The following is a 19,169-nucleotide window of genomic DNA, read 5'->3' on the forward strand; positions in this document are numbered from 1 at the left end:
CCCTTGTGCTGCCTTCGGGTCACATGACCCAAAGATTCACAACGAACCATCGTTGTGTTTACCCAATTTTACCCAAAACAAAAACAAATAAATAGCATTTTCTTTTAACTTTCGCAATGTGGGGGGTCTGAGACAGCCCGACAGTTAAAAGAAAATGCTTCACTTTGTTTTTGTATGCGGTAAAGTTGTCGCAATACGACGGTGGGTCACAATGACTGATGGGTCAGAATGACCCGAAGAGAACACAAGGGTTAAGATAGTGTATTTTACAGACAATCCATGTGTCTACTTTTTGTGACATGGGGAATAATGTGACTTCTTTTCACAGATATGTATTCAATGAAAGAGACAGCAAATATGACTGTAATGGGCACACTCAGAGAAGTCTGTAAATATTGATGTACATTTGACAGGATTAATGACTGTACCTTTTATTCTGCAGTGTTTTGATTACTAATGCTTTTTTCAGACATAACACTGTCATCAACAGTTTGGTCACAATTGAAATCTTGGCTTAGTAAGGTTTGGTCATATCTAATTGATTACTTTGGTTAAGGTTATGTAGAATAACTTTGGTTGTCATGATGTATAATTTCAGTGGATTAAAGGTATTTCTATGACAAAGTAAGTGCTAGGTTGTTTTTTTATTGTTTAAATTTGTTTTTGTTTAATGGAGAGATGAGTTGGCTACAAGTAGTTTGCAAGCTAACTGCAGTTCTGTTGCCATGGATATATTCCATTGATTCTGCAGCGTCTCCCACTGGCCCGTTGAAATCTGAACTTCGGCATTGGAATGACGTTGTTGTCAAAACTTGTACTGTCGGTTGACCCATGTCTTTAGCCATCTGCATATTTTCACTCACTGAAGTTCTCATGTCTAAACTTGGAATAAGGAATAAACTCATACAGCCATGAAATGTGTTGAATGAATGCCCTGTGGAACTTACTAAGGCATATTTATTTGCTCTCCACCAAAGTGTGGAATGTATTTACAAAAGGACGATTATCTATGTTTGTTTCAATGTGCAGAATAGTCCTTTTGCAGCAAATATGTAGGCTAGGATTTAGAAAAACATCTTCCCAAATGGAGCCAAAAAGTCTGTCTTGCATTTCAATAAATGTTAAAGCACTGCCTGTTAAATTTCAGTCTCCGAGGTCACGTTGTCTATCCGTGTAGAATAAGAAGACGACACGTCTGTCACGCACAGAGACTCCTCCGTTTCGTTGGTGCTCGAGTCTGTCGGAGCGAGGACCTTGGTCGGCGTTTGAGCCTTGAGCTGCTCCCGGCTCTGTGCGGAGCGCCTGGCCGCGCTGCGCCGCAAAGACATCAGGGGGCGCCGAGAGCGGCCCGAGAGCGTCTCCTGGGCCCGCACGGTGCGTTTGTTGACGTGCTCGATGGTGACGCGGCAGCGCAGTACCTGGAGGAATACATCTCGGAACTGGCGGGATGACAGGTTGTAGAGGAAGGGGTTGAGGACGGAGCTGAGGTAGAAAAATGTGTCCGCCACGGGGTGCAGAGTCACGTAGCTGCGGAAGTAGGCCAGCGTCCATTGGGACTTGGGATACGCAGCCGCCATGAGGCGACGCACCTGGTTGGGCAACCAGGATACGGTCAGGGCCGCCACGATCAAACCTGAGAGACAGGAAGACAGGGTGGAGAGGTTGAGAGGTAGAAGAGAGAGATGAAGTGAAACAGGGAAAGAAACAGTGAAAATAATTATGTGATGCTGGCAGGGACGTATAGCCATAATGTAATTTTTTGAGGGGAAAACAAAAAACAGCAATCAGATATCTTGGCCAAGCCCCTGGATGCGGGGCAGGTGCATTAGCATGACGTGGGTTATGTTTGTTTTATTGTCTTGACAACGCTCTTCTGATGTTTCCAATTTGATTTCATAAAACACAAAAACTGTTTTTAAAACTCAAAAGGTTTAGTTATCCTCTTTCTATACTGAGAGAGAAAAAGAAAGTTAAAAGCTGTGAAACCAACCTTGACTAGCAGTTCCTCAGGGTCAAACTCAGTGATTGCAAATTATTTTCCAACCATTTACATTTATTTTGCATTCATATCTCTATCTACAATACGGTCCACTGATCTTTGAAAAGTGAAAAGTGAAACACTGGAATTCACAGAGGATAACCAAAATGAGTTCAGCGAGATTCTTCTTTTGTTCTTACCAACAGTGGAGCTGAGATGTACAAGAGGAGTACTGAGAGTTGACAGCAGAAGCGGTCCATTAGAGGAGCTCTCCAGAGGGTTATTATAACTGTTTCCACAGAACTGCTGCTCATTTGAGTGAATGTCAAAGGCAATGACAATGCCACTCCATGGTAAGAAGAGGTGCAGGGCTACATGCGCCTCCACAGTAGGCCTATCCCTGTTCTGTGGTGCTTTATTAGTATTGGGCTGTTTACCGTTTATGTGACTGGCAATTATAAATAAAAACTTTTCAAGAAAACAAATACAGGTATGGTGGATATATAAAGTTAGGTTTGGGTTTGTTTTGTTAGTGAAGAAAAGAAAACAGCCATACATCAGACACAGTAAATGAAAATGTTAGTATGTTGACTGAGGACAGAACTATTAAACCCAAAACTAGCTCAAGGGAAGTGGCTGGTCAGTTTCTCCATTACTTTTTGTGTTTGGAGTCTATGTGGCTGAGAATAGGTTTTTAGGTGTCTGTTGAAGGACATTTTGTAACCAGAGATGACAAAGTACACACATCCTTCACTCAAGTAGAAGTGTAACAACAGTATAACAACAGGGTAATAACAGTGTAACAACAGTATAACAACAGGGTAACAACAGTATAACAACAGGGTAATAACAGAGTAACAACAGTGTAAGAACAGTGTATCAACAACATAATAACTGTAGTAACAGTGTAACAGAGATGGGAAGTAACACATTTACATACAGATTAAAACTAAAGTAACAAGTCTGGTTTGAAAATGTAAGGAGTAGAAAGTACAGATATGTGTAAAAAATATAAGGAGTGAAAGTTGTCAGAAAAATAAATAGTGAAGTAAAGTACTGACACCAAAAAAATCTACTTAAGTACAATACGAAATATTTGTAGTTAGTTACTTTCCATCTCTGTATGTAACAGCTGGACAAATAATAGGCCACCGTGTAATAACAGAAAGAAGAAATGTTCCCGCACCAGAGTATGCTACAGTTTCGAATAGGCTATGGTATTAAAAATGCAACAGTTGTTTCATCTGTTGTTTACGTAAGATTTTCTAAAACCTTATCCAAATCTATACCATAAAAGGAGGATGAATGTATATTCAGTTTAGAAGATGGGTTTATAACAATAACACTTTACAAATAACATTTAAGATACATTCAAGATGTAGCCTGAGGGTCCCCTGTTAATTTAGACCTTCAGATGCTAGTTAGGAATGTCTCGCTGTGCACAAGGTTCCTGGGGGAGTGGTCTCATGTGTGCTCCTGAAGCAGACTGACAAGGCGATATTCCAAGGACGTTAGCACAAGGCGTAAAGAGTCATGCAGTTAAATAAACTGTTCTTCCTCCAAAACTATATAATGATGTAATGTTTGCTGTGGGATTACATATACTATCAAGGGACAGTCAATAGAAATGTTGTGTTTCTGTTGCAATCCAGAGTTAAAGTCAGAAACCTTTAAGGATGAACAGTAATGTGGCACGAAGAATGGAAACATTTACAAACTGATATCAGCCTGGTATTGTCTTTACAATTCATAAAGCTACAGTAGGCTATATCCACTTTGGATATAGAGTTGCACTAAACCCACACAGAAATAATATTGATTAAGCCACCAAATACAGATTCAAACTCAAGTAACAAACCAGGTTTGACAACGTAACAGTGTAACCATTGTGTAATCACAGTGTAATAACAACATACTAACAGTGTAACAACAGTGCCGAGATGGCAAAGTACACACCTCCTTCACTCACTGATACCAGAAAAATCTACTTAAGTACAGTAATGAAGTATTCCGTAATTTTAACTTTCTCGTGTCAGTTTTTCTTGATTTCTCATTTGACTGCAGTCAAGGAAACTGAAACTGGCGAAAAGACACACAGTCACAAATGTGAAAACCCAAGATACTGATGACTACACCCCCACCCCCTCCAATATTTTATTCATCTCATACAGTACATGTCTCTAGACAATATACATGCCTAAAGGGGTAAACAGAAAAACAGACAGGGATGGAAGTCAAATGGAAACATCTCACCGAATATTCAACAGGAACACATGAATACCAAAGCTCTGAACGTTGTGTTCTGACTTCTCATGTGAGACGAGTCAGATGTTCTGTTTTCACTAACTAAAGCCATGAGGATTGGTGTTCGAATATATGAAAATGTTAATTGAACACTGCGCCAAGCCTGTCAATAATCGTAATAATTCTCAGACACATTATTCTGATGACCATGAGTTTCTGGTTAATTGGCCGTAATTGATTTTTGGGTTATTTGTGTTCTGTTAATATTTGCAAACTGTTGGCTTGAGTTCACAGCCTACTAAACCGTATCTTCCCAGTCCTCCTGAGTCCTTTTTATTTTCATTTAGGAGTCATGTTCATTATTATCTCAGTCTTGCAAAACATAGTTAAAACTGAAGGAAATGTGTAAGAGAAACGTAATTGCTCACGGAATCTTCTATCACTGACACATAAGGTTTATTTGTTCCCTGTGGAACTATATTATTATATTTTTAGTCAAACTAACACTAACAGACAACACATACTTATGAGGTATAACCTGTACTATTTTCCTCCTTATCAATTAAGAAAGGGCTACAACTGAAATGTGTTTGTGTGCAGCCTTTTAAGTATTTCAATAAATGTAGGTTACATAACCTTAAGCCAAATGACACGGGGTCGCCTTGTTTTCGTTCTCCGTCAATGTTTTATGCCTCATCTCAACCGTGTTGCCACAAGCTGCCACAGTCACAGACCGTGCTTAGAGAAAGTGTCACATTAGCTAGTCTCTGGGCAGAGGCCAGTCCATTAGCCTAGCTGACGAGACAGTTAGCATTATCTGTATCAGAGGTCAACACATTACTGTGTTGATGGGGCGCAGCTACCTGCTAATCACTGATGGGGTCAGCGCAGCGGCATTGGCAACATGGCTGGTCCCACTTTTACAATTTTCCAAACTGTTACCCGTGTCATCACACTGCTAGCTATCAAATGTCATCGTTGTCTCGCCTGTCAAATGCTGACAGGGCTGCATATAACGTAGGGGCGTACCCGAGGTTCAGACCTCGGTGGGGAATTGCTCTTCTTTACATATAAAAATGTCCCAAAGTTGATGATTTACGTATGTGGTTGGACTTCTCTAAAACTCAGAACTCTGCTTATGGGCCTGAACACAAACCCACTGCAGTCCTTTTAAAACGTACAGCACCAGCATGTGCATGCACGTTACGAGTTCAAAACTCGTTTACATTTAGTCATTTAGCAGACGCTGTTATCCAGAGCGACTTACAGTAAGTTTAATCGATTCTCTTTTGACAGACGCTTCTATCCACGTACAGTATTCTAAAACAACCCACATTAAATAATACGTGGGGGTTTTATTCTTCCTCAGCAAAGATGGTTGTGAAGAGCTGAGAGAGGGATGTAGCAGCATGAGTCCCATCTGCACTTTCCACGTGTCGGCCGACAGTGCGGTCAATCCAGGCCTCGCGGTAGAACACTCCTCAGAACGCGAGACCCCCTGCGACTAGCTGCGAGGCGTTCCACGTGGGGTCTGGACGAGTTTCCCAAATACAAAGAGAGGAGGACGGCCATAAAGAGGTGGCGAGAGGAAAGAAAAGGTAAAAGGAAAGAGAGTGGGGAAAGAGACAGATGTAGTACACAGAAGGAGGAGGAGGGTCGGGAGAAACAGATCGCAAACAGAAGGAGGGGGGGACAGAAAGAGATAGTACATACAAGAAGCAGAGCGGGAAGAACATACACAATGCTGGGTTGGGAGGAGACAGCGGGGAAAGGAAAAGAGAGAGGGCGAGTGTAAAAATAAGGAGGATGGTGAAAGAGGGATCAGCTACAGAGAGAGTGAGAGAGTGTGTGAGAGAGAGTGTAGCTCTTTGTGGAAGGGAACAGACCACAAAAATACATTTTATTTTGAGGATGTCCTAGACATTATCTACAGGTCCACTAAGGGCTCTAGCGACATAGCACAGGCTGTGAACGCAGCCTCCATATCTCCCCAGGCGCATAGGCTGAACGCCTGTGGTCTTCACAGGGGAAATCCCCTTCAGCTTGGTAGCACCATCAGCTCAACATGTTCCAGGGCTTCAATAAAAAAATAACAGCGGGCAACAACAAGGGCTCGTTTGAACAGTTAAAATGCAGTGATGAATCTAAAGCAGATTCAGTACTATCAGGATTGTGCCTCGTTTCAGGGTTCTTTAAGTCATGTTTGTGTTCCCACAAACCAGACTGAGAGGATTTAGGGTTTCTGCTACACCACATGGGAACAGAGGCAGCAAGCTAACAGTGGGCCAACATGTTAAAAACCTTTAATCCTTTTATGTCCAAAGGATTGTGCTTGTCATTATCTTAAAGTAGATAGCTGATCCCTGAACAGTTCTTCTCTCAACAGAACAGGATGTAATGACTGTGCCAGCTGTATGCAGACAGTTCAACACCGATAGACAGCATCCACACAGCATCTCCACAGCAAACAGTCAATCTAAATCAAAACCACATTAAGATGCAGCACTTCCCCTGTTCTGACAGTTTATTCATGAAGATCGATGCCAATAACAAAGTCCAGTAAGCCTGCTAGATTGTCCTGAGTGAATGGGGCCGATCCCCAACACAACCTTTACTTGTACCCTTTGGTCAGGAATCCGTGAAGATAATGCCAAATGTTTTTCTACTGGTCATACGTTCCCAGAAGGACGATCGATCGCTGAGTTTGGTTCCGGCCGTCCTGTGATTTCCTTGCTCCCAGGATGGCCAGCCATCTGGAAAATTGTCATTGGCCCATCATGTATTGATGACTGTTATATATCTTTAGGAGTACAATAATGGAATCTAATATCAGCTCCCACTCTGTCAAAATGACATTGAGACCTCACATGATCTCGTTGTGTTTTACTTTTAGATTTTTGGTGAAATATTTGTCCAGATTTGCCACCAGAACAACAGCACAGCTGGTCTCTGCAATTACGTGTGTGTACAGTCCACTGTGCTCTAGTATCACACACAAATACACACATGCACGACAATAGGACATTGAGTTTGTCTACCTGTTTGTACATGTTCATGTTTGTGAGGTTCTAGGAAACGGAGCTGAAGCCATGCTGGAGGATTGTTTTACTCTTTCCTTTGCTTCACAGACTAACAATGTAGAGTTGGTGTGGGTACTGAAACATGGAAGAGGACATTGAGATCATTCTCAATGTGTTCAATATTGTCTTCAATATTGCTGGCCCTCATTCAGCTTTTTTCTGGTTAACTCTTCTGTCTCATTGCACATGAAATGACAGTCTGTCTGAATTGCCTATGTTCCCATGACATTTACATTTAGTCATTTAGCAGACGCTCTTATCCAGAGCGACTTACAGTAAGTACAGGGACATTCTCCCCGAGGCAAGTAAGGTGAAGTGCCTTGCCCATGACACACCCTTCCAAGTACTGTACCTCCCACACACATACACCATACAGAGTGAACTTAAATAATGACTTTTGTTCTCGGGGGAAAAAACTCTACCAAAAAAACAAATCAAGGTACTAATTAGAAAGCAATTAAACCTGATTATTCATCCAATTAATTCCCTGGGTTGGAGTCTCTGAAACTCTTCGATTTGTTCCATGAGGGCTATGAAAACAAGGACATTATGGGTTTGAAATGAGGATGGATTATGAATTTGGAAAGCAATTTGTAGTTTCCACCATATCTAATAATTATATCTTGGGCACAATATCTTAGAAGAAATCAGAATCACTTTCTTCCACAGTCTCAAACACTGCAACATGTAAAGGCACTGTTGTCTTTTGAGCTTGTAAAGAAACACAAACATACAGGAAACTACAAATAATAGAAACTTTCTTGTTGATTTTCAGAAACCATGCACAAGTTTCTTTGACTTTCTGTAAAATGCCTTGAATAAAAGTGGCCTCAAGAAGGAATCAACATTTTCACTGCAGAACTGTAAATAAATCTTAACTTAATCTCAGTATATATGGGCATAAAAAAAAAAATCACACTATAAGACTGATTCCCCCACACAGCAAATGGAATTAGAAGCGACGATTCATAATGTGAAGATGCAATCCAACCAGTGTGAGTGAAAATTAATTTGGTTGCTATTAGAAATTCCTCCATCGTTAAACCACTCGAGCAATTTCATTCATTAAGAGGCACATATTATTCATTTCAGGCTAATCTAATCTCTCAAGCACTTTTCCCCTGAAAAAATAGTTGTTTATTTAGATATATCATGCCTTGCCCCCAGTCCTGTGTCTCAGCTTACTGAGCCAGGGTGACTGGGGCAGACAAACCACCAACATTTCTGATTTACAATGAATTAATAACAAATTAATGATTCATTAATCGATCAAGTTTTTTCTCTACAGTTTAGACATCAAACGGTACTTTTGCACACATGATGTACATATGACGTATGTCCCAAAAAAATGCTAATGTAGAATTACTTCTCAATCACAGGAACGTAAGCGGTTACACTTCGATGAGCTGAAAGAAACTGAGATGTTCAAGGTCTTTTAATCCACCATTTTAGGTTCAACTGCTCCTTGTCCTCAAGGTCAGGTTGTAGATGATAATATTCCATAAATTCAGCAGAGCTGTGCAAAGTTCTGAGAGCTAACAGTAGCCTATCTATGTCATGGGCCACCAATCACGAGCACTGACAGGACAGTGACACTAACTATAATAGCACACCTCCAAACAGAGTAGGCCAGGGCTCTGTATTAATCACACTAATGCCAAGAAAGGATTTCAGGCTATGTCTTCCATTGGTTTTAGCTTGATTAAAAAGGGAAGTCTATAACAATGCTTTATGGACAGAATGACTGGAACGCCATTGGCCAGAGCCAAACGAAGAATGCTTGCTTTGCTCCGGCTTCCTCCATTCATCTCTCCTGCATGACCCCTGTTGCTCCTTCAGGCTTTTTACAGCAGAGCAGCAATTAGAGAACGGACAGATTCCTATTTCCAGGTCATTTCCTGCCCTGAGGGCCCTCGGTGGGCGAGCGAGGCGCAGAGAGAGAGTTAAGAAAAGTTTTAAGAACACGGAGGTGGGTCAGTTCAGCTTTAATCCTTCTCACTCTGTCGGGGTCGTGGTGGGGGGAGGTGGGACTTCAGTTGCCGTTGTAGGCTGAAGAAAATTATTTTGAGGGGTCATAATCATTGACTATAAATCAGTTACTATGTTATTCATTCTTGTACTGCAGTAACGTACTCTTTGCACTGGACTGTCTGCTTGTGCAACAAAGTGTACACACTGACCTCTACTAAGAGCTTCATGTGTGCTCCTGCTTCATGATGCAGTTAATTAGTGGTTTACAAAGACGATGTTACTGTGTGCATGAGCGAACTCCACCATCTGCTCTCTCTACAATGATGGTGTTTCTGTGTACTATAGCGCGAGATGCATCCAGGTCCTTCCCTCTTTGCTACTGCAATGCTGTGGGTCGTTCTTTGAACTGGTCTGGAAGGACAAAGACTGTATTATGAAGGCCTCAGGGTCAAAATATCCCCCGTTCTGACCCACAGGGACACAAGGGAACATGCATGGGGAACGGCTCTGAATCGTCTGTGAGGAAAACAGTGATGAAAGGAAAATAAACTTTCAGAAGTCCTCCTAAAGATAATATTCCTGTTCCCTTCAACTCCAAGAGCAATTCAAAGTCAGGAATCAAGAAAACAAAGTTCTTGTTTGTTTTTAATTGAGGTACAACTCTTTGAAACATATTTATATTCCAACCCAAGGGACCATCTAATTCTACTCTTAGGCTTTTGCCATGGCATAGTAGTTTTTAGGCAATGATCCTCAGGATGGGGAGACAACTCATGAAGGATATTTGTTATGGGAATCAGGTGGGAGTCAGGTGGCTGAGCGGTTAGGGAAGCGGGCTAGTAATCAGAAGGTTACCAGTTCGATTCCCAGCCATGCAAAATGGCCGGGAATCGGGCATTCACATTCAAGGCACTTCACCCTACTTGCCTCGGGGGGTATGTCCCTGTACTTACTGTAAGTCGTTCTGGATAAGAGCATCTGCTAAATGTGTTATAACCAAAACAAGATGTTTTAACAAGCCAGGAGTGTATTCAAATATTAAACACATTTATAGAAATATAGATTTTTTTTCCTACTACCGTAGTGACCATTGGAGAGCCTCAAGGGACCCAAATGACGAGTACAAGTGCAGCTGCTTCGATAGCTCAACACGGACTACAAGTTAGATCGAGTGTGGGGATATTGATTATAATATTGATTGCAGCACACAATGGTTTTATTATTGTCTGGGGATTAGGAAGGCTTCAAATGTCCCATACTGTACAAACGTAGTGAAGGTGACACCACCAGTGCAGACTTGTCTGTCACTCTTCTCCCTCCTCCCCCTCATGACCATTCGCTGTATTGTCTCCTGTGTGACTAGGCAAGTGGAGCTGTCACTTGTGGTAAAGCTTGCCGATAGCAACGCTCAGAAAAGGCACGGCGCTCCGAAGCGCATCGTTAAACTATGCAGCTGTCGTTCTCAGAGAGAGCGGGAGAGACAGATAGAGACAGAGAGAGAAAGGGAGAGAGACATAAAGAGAGACAGAGAGAGAGACAGAGAGAGAAAGGGAGAATGGAACGAGGAAGGAGTGTGTCAAGGAGGGATGAGAGGAGAGAGAGGGGGTCTTAATCGACCTGCCCAGAGGGAGTCATACATCTCCAGTCACAAATCCTCCCTGAGGTTTATTTCACTCGCCAGCCAGCAAGTAAAATGGTTTATAACCGCCAACCAACAGAGAAGGGAGGCAGAGTTTACGGTTGCACACAATAAATAAGCCATATCGATCCAAAGGACGGAGGTTTGAGAGCAGTGTCGCTGCCTATAAGGTTGTCACCATGTTTGTGAGATATGCCAGCCTCCTGGGTGACTGGATAAAGAAACCAGTGGAGAGGAACCGTTAGGGATAAGGGGCGCGGCAGTTCGGATCTCTAAACAACCATTGATTAAGAATGGGTTTGAAGGATATAGGGTTTAAAGATGGATACACTCAATGGATCATATTTCAGGAGGAGGTCGGCTGACGTGTGTTGAGCTGCACCATTGGGGTGATGAAAAGACAACATCGTAAAACATCTCGGCTTATACGATCCTTACAATGTCCAGTTGCAAGTGTTGACTGAAACTCTGGATCATCACTGGATCAAGAAAGGAAGACAAGAGTTAAGACACCATGGACTCATGTGACGACTTTACAAACTCCACTGTTTAGTGTTTTGAAGGCTACAGCACTGTGCTTTGATTCCATGAAAACAAGCAAGGTCAACGCCGGACGCACTTCACAGAATAAACAGAAAGAGTAAAGGCACAGTCCCAGATGACAAATGAAGGAAGCAAATTTCTTATTCACTGTCAGTTCAGGGCCAACAGCACTTACGGCTGAGTCATGGTGCGACAGATCGACTCAAAGTTTACTCGCTCGACTAGTGGGCGAAAAAAGGTGTGTCAAGTACAGAAGGCCACGAAACAAAATTAATATTCATTTTGCAAACGTTCACCCTCCGTGACAGAGAAAAATATCTAAAGCAATTAACCTTCTGTGCCAGCACTGACGTGTGGATAACTCAACAAGTTAGTACACTGTTTTTAATTACTCGCCAAAGTCACAGAGTGCACCAAGATTAAAAGTTCTTTTTAGGTGAACTGACACTCTGATGGGGCGAGGATTCTTTATTCAGAAGTAGGCGTAATGACAGCGGTGATTACCACAGAATAGGAGAGTTATCAAGGAAAGCTCTTGATACACTAATACAGACGACAACAAACTGCTTTCTTAAAACTATTTTATTGAACTCTGTGAAGGCTGGGCCAACAAATAAACACAAGGGAACTGTACTTCGATGAATAATCTAATCTGCCAATTTGAGAAGACTTAAATCCCGGTTCCTTGTTAGGCCTATCTTTTGATGACTTGACCGGCCACTTCCTAATCCGCTGCAGCTGCAGTCTGCAGGCTGCAGTCTGCCACTCAGTGTTGAAGAAGTTATGAATTTTAGAGCAGCAGAAGCTGATATGATAATGTTATGATGCTTACAAGAGGACGACAGGTGAAGTCAATAGATTAAAAAAGACAGAGGCAATACTTTTTTTCCTGCCATTCAGCAGTTTGATGTATTCCAAATTAAAAATATTGCTTAGTTGGACATAATCTGCAAGTCGAAATGAGTGTCCTCATAAATTGTTAAACTCTGAGTATGAAAATAGTGAAATTGTTTTGAGCGAGAGAGGGCAGAAGGTTTAGGCTTCATAGAATGTGTCTTATTATATGCACATTGGTGCATTTTACATATTGCATAAGGAAACATTTCTCATGAATGAAATATGTTTACAATATATACACAGTATAATAGCAAATACTGCAGAAACATGTCGCAAGACTAGCAGTCAATCACACAGAGGATCATTTTGCCAGTGATACAGAATAATGGCATGTTAGAGTTCATTGCCACCTTCTGGTTAAAAACAAGACCTACTAATTTGTTAAGTTGTCAAAGAAAGTGAAACAAGTATCACTTCCCCAGTCAAAAATACATTTGTGCTAATAATAAATAAATAAATAAAGGTTGTTAATGTGGCAAATGCAAAGCTAGTCCATTCCAATACAACTTTGGTCACACAGAACACGTTTGAGGTTAAATAATCCTTCTAAATATATGCTCCAAGTTTTGTTTATAGGATAGGTCATCCTTTGCATCAAACCCTTTCCTTAGAGGGACATTTGCATGTTGTAAATTACTAGCCTACATTTGTTAGTCTACCAAGTCTGTGATTTATTACCCTTTCTAAAATCTGGCGGGAGCCTGTCAACTGTTAGTGAATAGTAAAACCCATTGTCAATAGTATCCAGTTTAGACAATTGTGGTTCTTTGAAAAACCATGGTGATATTGGTTAGCCTACCTGATGTTGTTGTTTTTATATTGAAACTTTTCTCTGATACTCTTGCAAATAAAGACACAACTCAAGTCTTTAACTTTGCTTTCTGATGGCTGACATTGAATTTTGCATGATTGGAGACATTTGTTTAGGAGACTGAGGATGAATTTGAGTGACGAGACTAGAAGAGCTAAACCATAACAAGAGGGCACAGCCAGCGGACACAGCCGTTTCTCTCCCGACACCGAGCCAGGATGCAGGGGAAGAGCCGCTCAGCAGGCCTCCTGGTTCTGCTTCTCTGTGGAGCAACATTAACGTCTGGTCTAGTGAGGGAGATGTTCCAGATCGACACGACCATGAACTGTTCAGATGCTGAGAGATACTGCACAGAATACTTTGACGGCATGGCTTACGTTGACGAAATTCCGGATGACGGTTGGGGTTTGGCGTTTTGGCGGTTGGTTGGCTTTAAGTCAGATATGTTGACTTCCTGGACAATGTGTCACTCTGGACTGGTCTCTGGGAACTGTACGACCGTACTGAATACAACCGTGTTGTGTGAAAGTCACCGGACTGTGTACTGCAATGAAAATATGCGAGAGATCATCCTGGTCGAGTCTCCGATGACCTTTGACGAGGCTGTGGCTTATTGCAGGAAGCACTACACCGACATGCTCAGCATTCGCTCCTATAAAGAACAGACTGTTGCCCTCTGGAAGATTCGTGTGGCCAAATTGAAGAAAGCGTGGATTGGACTGCGTTTTGAGGGGCGATGGTGGATGTGGCTGAACGGGGATCCTCTTGAATTTGTGAAGTGGAAGAATGAAAAACTGTCCACATGTCCTGCTGTGCAAGGCAACTGCGGGATCCTTTTGGAGTCCAAAGTCTGGGACTCCATTCCATGTGATCTCAAAAAGAGTTTTCTCTGTTACAATGAGTGATTTGTGTAACGTGTAATAAATAACCTGCAAACTTTCAGCATACACATAAAAGTAGGTCTATTTAGTGAGAGAGAATAATAGTTTGTGTTTTGGGGGGATTTCTAAAGTACATTTAGATCTGTGAACCTTTTGTATTGAAGTCCATAAATGATTTGGCTGTAACCTAATTGATCTTCTGATATAATAATTAAGCACATTTGACTATTAATGTGGCCTAAATCAGTATCAACTGCTGACTTGATTAACTCTGGGTGACTGGTCGACACCTCCGTTTATTTCACGATCATTATTTCATATGAGTAGAACCTGACTAGTATTCACATAGCCCCCTCCATCATCACCGACATCTTCCGTCGACATTTTCTTCAACACCGGTCAACAGCATAGGTAACAGCATCGAACGTGTTTTGATTCCAGCTGACTGAGTTTATGACACGAGAAAAGAGCCGTACATCACTTTCTCCTCACGCTGCGCTCCGCCCCTCTGTAACCAGTGGGGCACAATGACGAGGACTAATGGATGAAACCCCATTTCACGGCGTTGCTGTTTTGCACCCTGTCTTCGCTCCCCGCTGGCCCCGCTTCTTGGTTGCAGGCCGTGGGGGAGGTCGTCTGAGCACACACACTCAATCTGACACGCAGCACATCCAATTTTGAAGGCGTAATTATGAGACGGTTGAAGATGTATGGGGCGTGGTGTAATTGAATCAAGACCATGAACAAGCCGTCTTTCCTGCGATGGGATGAGCTTTGCTCGGGGCTAATAAGTTATGAGTTGAGGTGTATGTTGATGATTAAATAACATTTTATTTTATTTCAGATACAGAAGCAGCTGCAAAGTCGTATGTTTCGTTGTTATGATGCATGCTGCATGTCCATCTGTCTGTTTATGCTAATTCCACAATGCACATGCTGAGTTTATCATCAAAGCCACAGCATTTAGTTAAACCACGTTTCCCTCCCCATTTACTGCTGGCTGTGCAACAAATTGCCCTTATGGAATAATAAAGATAACCTTGATTCAAGTTACATTTCAGTTGTATTATTATACTCTCATATTATAAATGTATTAAGGCTTACATAAACAGCAACTCAAGGTTGAAGTGCTCCTAAACAACTATAAACCAGTGCCTCTTTAGAGGCAGGCGACCATACGTTTAGGTACAGTATCCTTCACCGTAAAACACTACAGTTAGTTAGTCTTTCCCATTTACCACAAAAAACATCAACTGTGAATGTTTTGTTGATGAATGTCTGTTCTCTGACCTTGGCAGAGTTCCATGTATGTCACCGTGCCGCATCGACAAGACTAAGACTCAAGTTGGCTTGATTCACGTTGTCACGCCTTGCTTATAAAAATGTGAGCCTTTATCCTTTCTCCATTACACTACTAGGCATTAGGTAAATAACAGTGAATCGTTCAGGAGACAGAGAGGCAAGAGGAAACTGTAGGACAAGGTAATGTTGTATCTGAACCTAGAAGCTGAGCTTGTTTATTCAGCGTGACCCAAATCACTTCAATGTGATGATGTCGCCCAACTGGAATCCCAGCCTGCTGTTCATCATCACCCCATTGAAGCTTGTCTCCCTGATGCTTTCAGCCTGTTGTTAAAGCAGTTCCTTAAAGCACTTTCCATTGAACTTAGGCAGGTGCATCACCCAAATCTTGGCATAAATTTAAAAATCTTTAAACACTTTGCAACGAAGCAACTGAATGCATCTGGCGAGCACAGAAAACAAATGGGTATAATTACGTGGAATGGTTTGTGAAGTGCTCCCTGCCTCCCCTGTGAGTGGAAGCAGGCCAGGCGGCTGCTAGAATCAATACCTTGCAATCATTTCAAGCACAGCTCTCAGAGACCCCTTCCCTACGATGGATAAGGGGTCTGGGAACAGATACTAAGACACCTCCCAAGGAGAAGCGATGATCATTATCTCAGAGACAGGGCTGGCACTGAACTGAGGATGTGGAACCTTTGGATTTACCAAACAACAGGATGGAATATGAATCTGTGGAGGACTGTTACTGTATATTCTGTCTTGGATGACTCGTGTGCTTTGTGCGTCAGTTTAGAAAGATTGTCCTGTCGTTGTCATGGCATCGTAGTTATGGTATGTTTGCTGTGTGGTGGTTAACACGGCAGATAAAGTGTAGGCACTCACCAGCTCATCTATGAGTAAACAAAAACATCAACACTTCAAAATGCAAAGGAGATGAGGACGTCGCTCAGACTTCAAGCATTCATATTCTCATGCATAGTTCAGGTGGATATCAAATAAGAAGCTGACATGAGTGATAAAGTGTCTGTCTGTATTATCCAGAGTTCAAAATGTGAAGAAATCTTCCCATTTGAATTTTGATAGCTTACCAAATCCCTAGAGGGAGAGTAGAAATCTATCATATTTTTGGATTGTAAATTAAACCATATCCACGTGCATTTCTGTTTATCCTTCCGTTTTTGGTTGCTGCTAGGGTAATTTATCAGTGCTGAAACTCTTTAGTTTTCCAGGAGAACAGTTATGTTTTGTGCATATTGATAGCGCACAGCAGAGCTTTGAAAAACTTGCAGGACATTTTGACAAATGTTTCTCTTTAAATATATTTTCTATTAAATAGCACAACTTCGAGCGGTATTATACAGAAAACAAAGGATTTCCCCCCATCTACTGGTAATAGAACTATAAGTCCTTCATAGACAAAACTACCTCAGTTGAAAGGAGAAACTTTGGAACAGATTTCTGAACCCTCTTTGGTTTCAAGTAGAAGCATTTCATTAGACGAAAGTCCAAACAATTTTATCGATAAAAGGTGTGATACTGGTGCTAAAATCTAAACAAATACTTTTAAAGAGGTTCTTAGAAGGACCGTAACCACCTGGAAACAGTCCCCCCCCCCCCAACCACACTCTGTAGAGTACGATGAGGCAATCCAGTGAGGCAAATAAATATGTGTGGCTGTCTTGTACGTACTGTGGAGACTTTCTATGAACACATGTTGAAGGGCACTTCATATAAACAGAAAGTGTGTGTGTGTGTGTGTGTAAAATCAATCACTTGGGTTGTTAAAACATTTACAAAACAACTGCGACTTGTGTCTTGTGCAGCATTGCTGAGTAAACAGAAGAGGAGCCTGATGCTTCAACATAATCACTCACAGAAAAAGCACGACAGTATAACAGAACCTGTTGTGTAGCCTACACACACACACACACACACACACACACACACACACACACACACACACACACACACACACACACACACACACACACACACACACACACACACACACACACACACACACACACACACACACACACACACACCCAGACAAACACACAGGTTTGTTTTACTATTGAGGACTGATTCAAATTCAGTCCCATTCAAAATTGTGTTATCCCTAACCCCTAACCCTACCCTTTAATGGAATTCTAAACCCAATCGAAAACCCCTGAGAAAAAGCCCTTAAAGTTGTAGGGCCCCCAAAAAAATCCCCATAAGGTTTTCCTTAGTTTACTATCTCCTCAATGTTAGTTAAACCAGACCACACACACACTAACCAATGTCAACACCACCAGCCATATAAAAACTCCAAAGGTGTGCGTGTGTGCTCGTGTGTTAAACAACACAACCCCTACTATCAGTGAGTGCTAGTCGGTGGATAACGTACCTAGAAACAGGATGGTCTGCTTTCGAGCCGTCTTGACCCTGGTGCTCTCCTGCTTGGACGAGCTCTCCTCTCCGTTGGCCCCTGACGTGTTCATGGGCCTCCGGAGCACCAGGATCATGGCCCTGCACATGACCCCGACTCCCACCAGCACCACCACGTACACCAGGAACGCGGCGAAGATGCTGCCCCTGTACATCACCCACTGCTCCCTCAGGTTGGTGCAGAACGTCAGGTTCTGGACCGGCATCCCGGCCTGCGAGGGGACGTGGCCTTCCGTTCCCGTGGCGATCAGCAGCGGCAGGGCGACGAGCACGGAGGTGACCCAGGCGAAGGCGATGAGGTACTGCGTCCTCCGGCCGGTCAGGGCCTTGAAGCGGAAGGGGTGGCACACGGCCACGTAGCGCTCAAAGCTCAGCGTGGCCACGTTCAAGATGGTGGCGTAGCTGCAGGCCTCGAACAGGAAGTTGTAGATTTTACAGGAAGCGTCCCCCGAGGCGGAGCTGAAGGGGAACCAGATAGCGCTGTAGAGCTCCACAGGCATGCCGATGATGAGGACCAGCAGGTCGGAGCAGGCCAGGCTCACCATGTGGTCCGTCACGTTCTTCTGCAGGTAGCCGTTTCTCTGTAGCACCTGTGTCACCCAGATGGTGACTCCATTTCCCACAATGCCCGTCACCAGGATGAAGCTGTAGAGGAAAGTGAGGAAGACTTTGACAGGATAGTTGGGCTCGAGTTCCGTCCAGTCTTTCTCTTCCACAATCTCGGTCTCTACATCCATAGTGAGAAGATTGCGGTGTTCGAAAGGGTTTAAATTGATTTTTCCCTGCCTTATCAGTTCACCCGGGCGCAGACTTTGTTATTGAGCCAACACAAATTCCAAAGATCACAGAAGAGGCGTTTTTGTAATCAAATTACAAATTTCAGTAGTTCGCTCTACTCAAAATCCCAGATCCTGAGGCAGCTCGAGCCAGTTAAGAGCACCGACTCTTCCTCCACACCCATCGGCCACACAGATAACCCACATCGAAAAGTAGATTAGGATCCAGTTTGCTTTGTGAGAACATTGGTTCTTGGTTTCAGCCTCCTCTCGCAGACATGATGGTGTGGAACCTCTGGAGGGTCAGTAGGTAGGACAGGCCCTTCCTCTTGCAAGTTTTGGGTTTAAGGTAAACTCACATTCACTGTGCGTCTGAGCCATGCGTCATGGTACTGACAGACCGCCCTGATTTCCTCCTCCCATTAACAAGGATAGGCCAGTTAAACATTAATCGTCAGAGCTGAGAGAGAGGAGAGAGAGAGAGAAAGAAAGGGAGAGAAAGAGAGAGAGGGGGGAGAGAGAGAGGGGGAGATAGATAGAGGAGAGATATGGAGAGAAAGAGGGAAATAGAGAGAGGAGAGATAGGGAGAGACACAGAGAGAGGGAGAGACACA

At 42.8% G+C, this 19,169-nt stretch overlaps 1 protein-coding gene across 1 annotated transcript; it reads right to left on the minus strand.

The window, feature by feature from the left end:
* Positions 1-636: 636 nt before the first annotated feature.
* gpr39 (G protein-coupled receptor 39) lies at positions 637-18,588 on the minus strand. The gene is made up of 2 exons (XM_067259552.1): positions 17,739-18,588; positions 637-1,633 (listed from the first exon to the last, which is right to left on the minus strand). Exons 1-2 carry the CDS (start codon positions 18,514-18,516, stop codon positions 1,137-1,139), a joined length of 1,275 nt encoding a protein of 424 aa, XP_067115653.1. The 5' UTR covers positions 18,517-18,588; the 3' UTR covers positions 637-1,136.
* Between the last annotated feature and the right edge of the window lie 581 nt (positions 18,589-19,169).

Source organism: Osmerus mordax, chromosome 2 (assembly GCF_038355195.1).
Source record: "Osmerus mordax isolate fOsmMor3 chromosome 2, fOsmMor3.pri, whole genome shotgun sequence".
Taxonomy (NCBI): domain Eukaryota; kingdom Metazoa; phylum Chordata; class Actinopteri; order Osmeriformes; family Osmeridae; genus Osmerus; species Osmerus mordax.

What these genes read in the sequence shown, in the direction of transcription:
- gpr39 (XM_067259552.1), bottom strand. Translation starts at nt 18,516, where the DNA reads ATGGATGTAGAGACCGAGATTGTGGAAGAGAAAGACTGGACGGAACTC. An exon ending in GCAGACCATCCTGTTTCTAG is followed by an intron (nt 1,634 to 17,738) that starts GTACGTTATCCA and finishes CCTGTCTCTCAG; the next exon opens with GTTTGATCGTGGCGGCCCTG.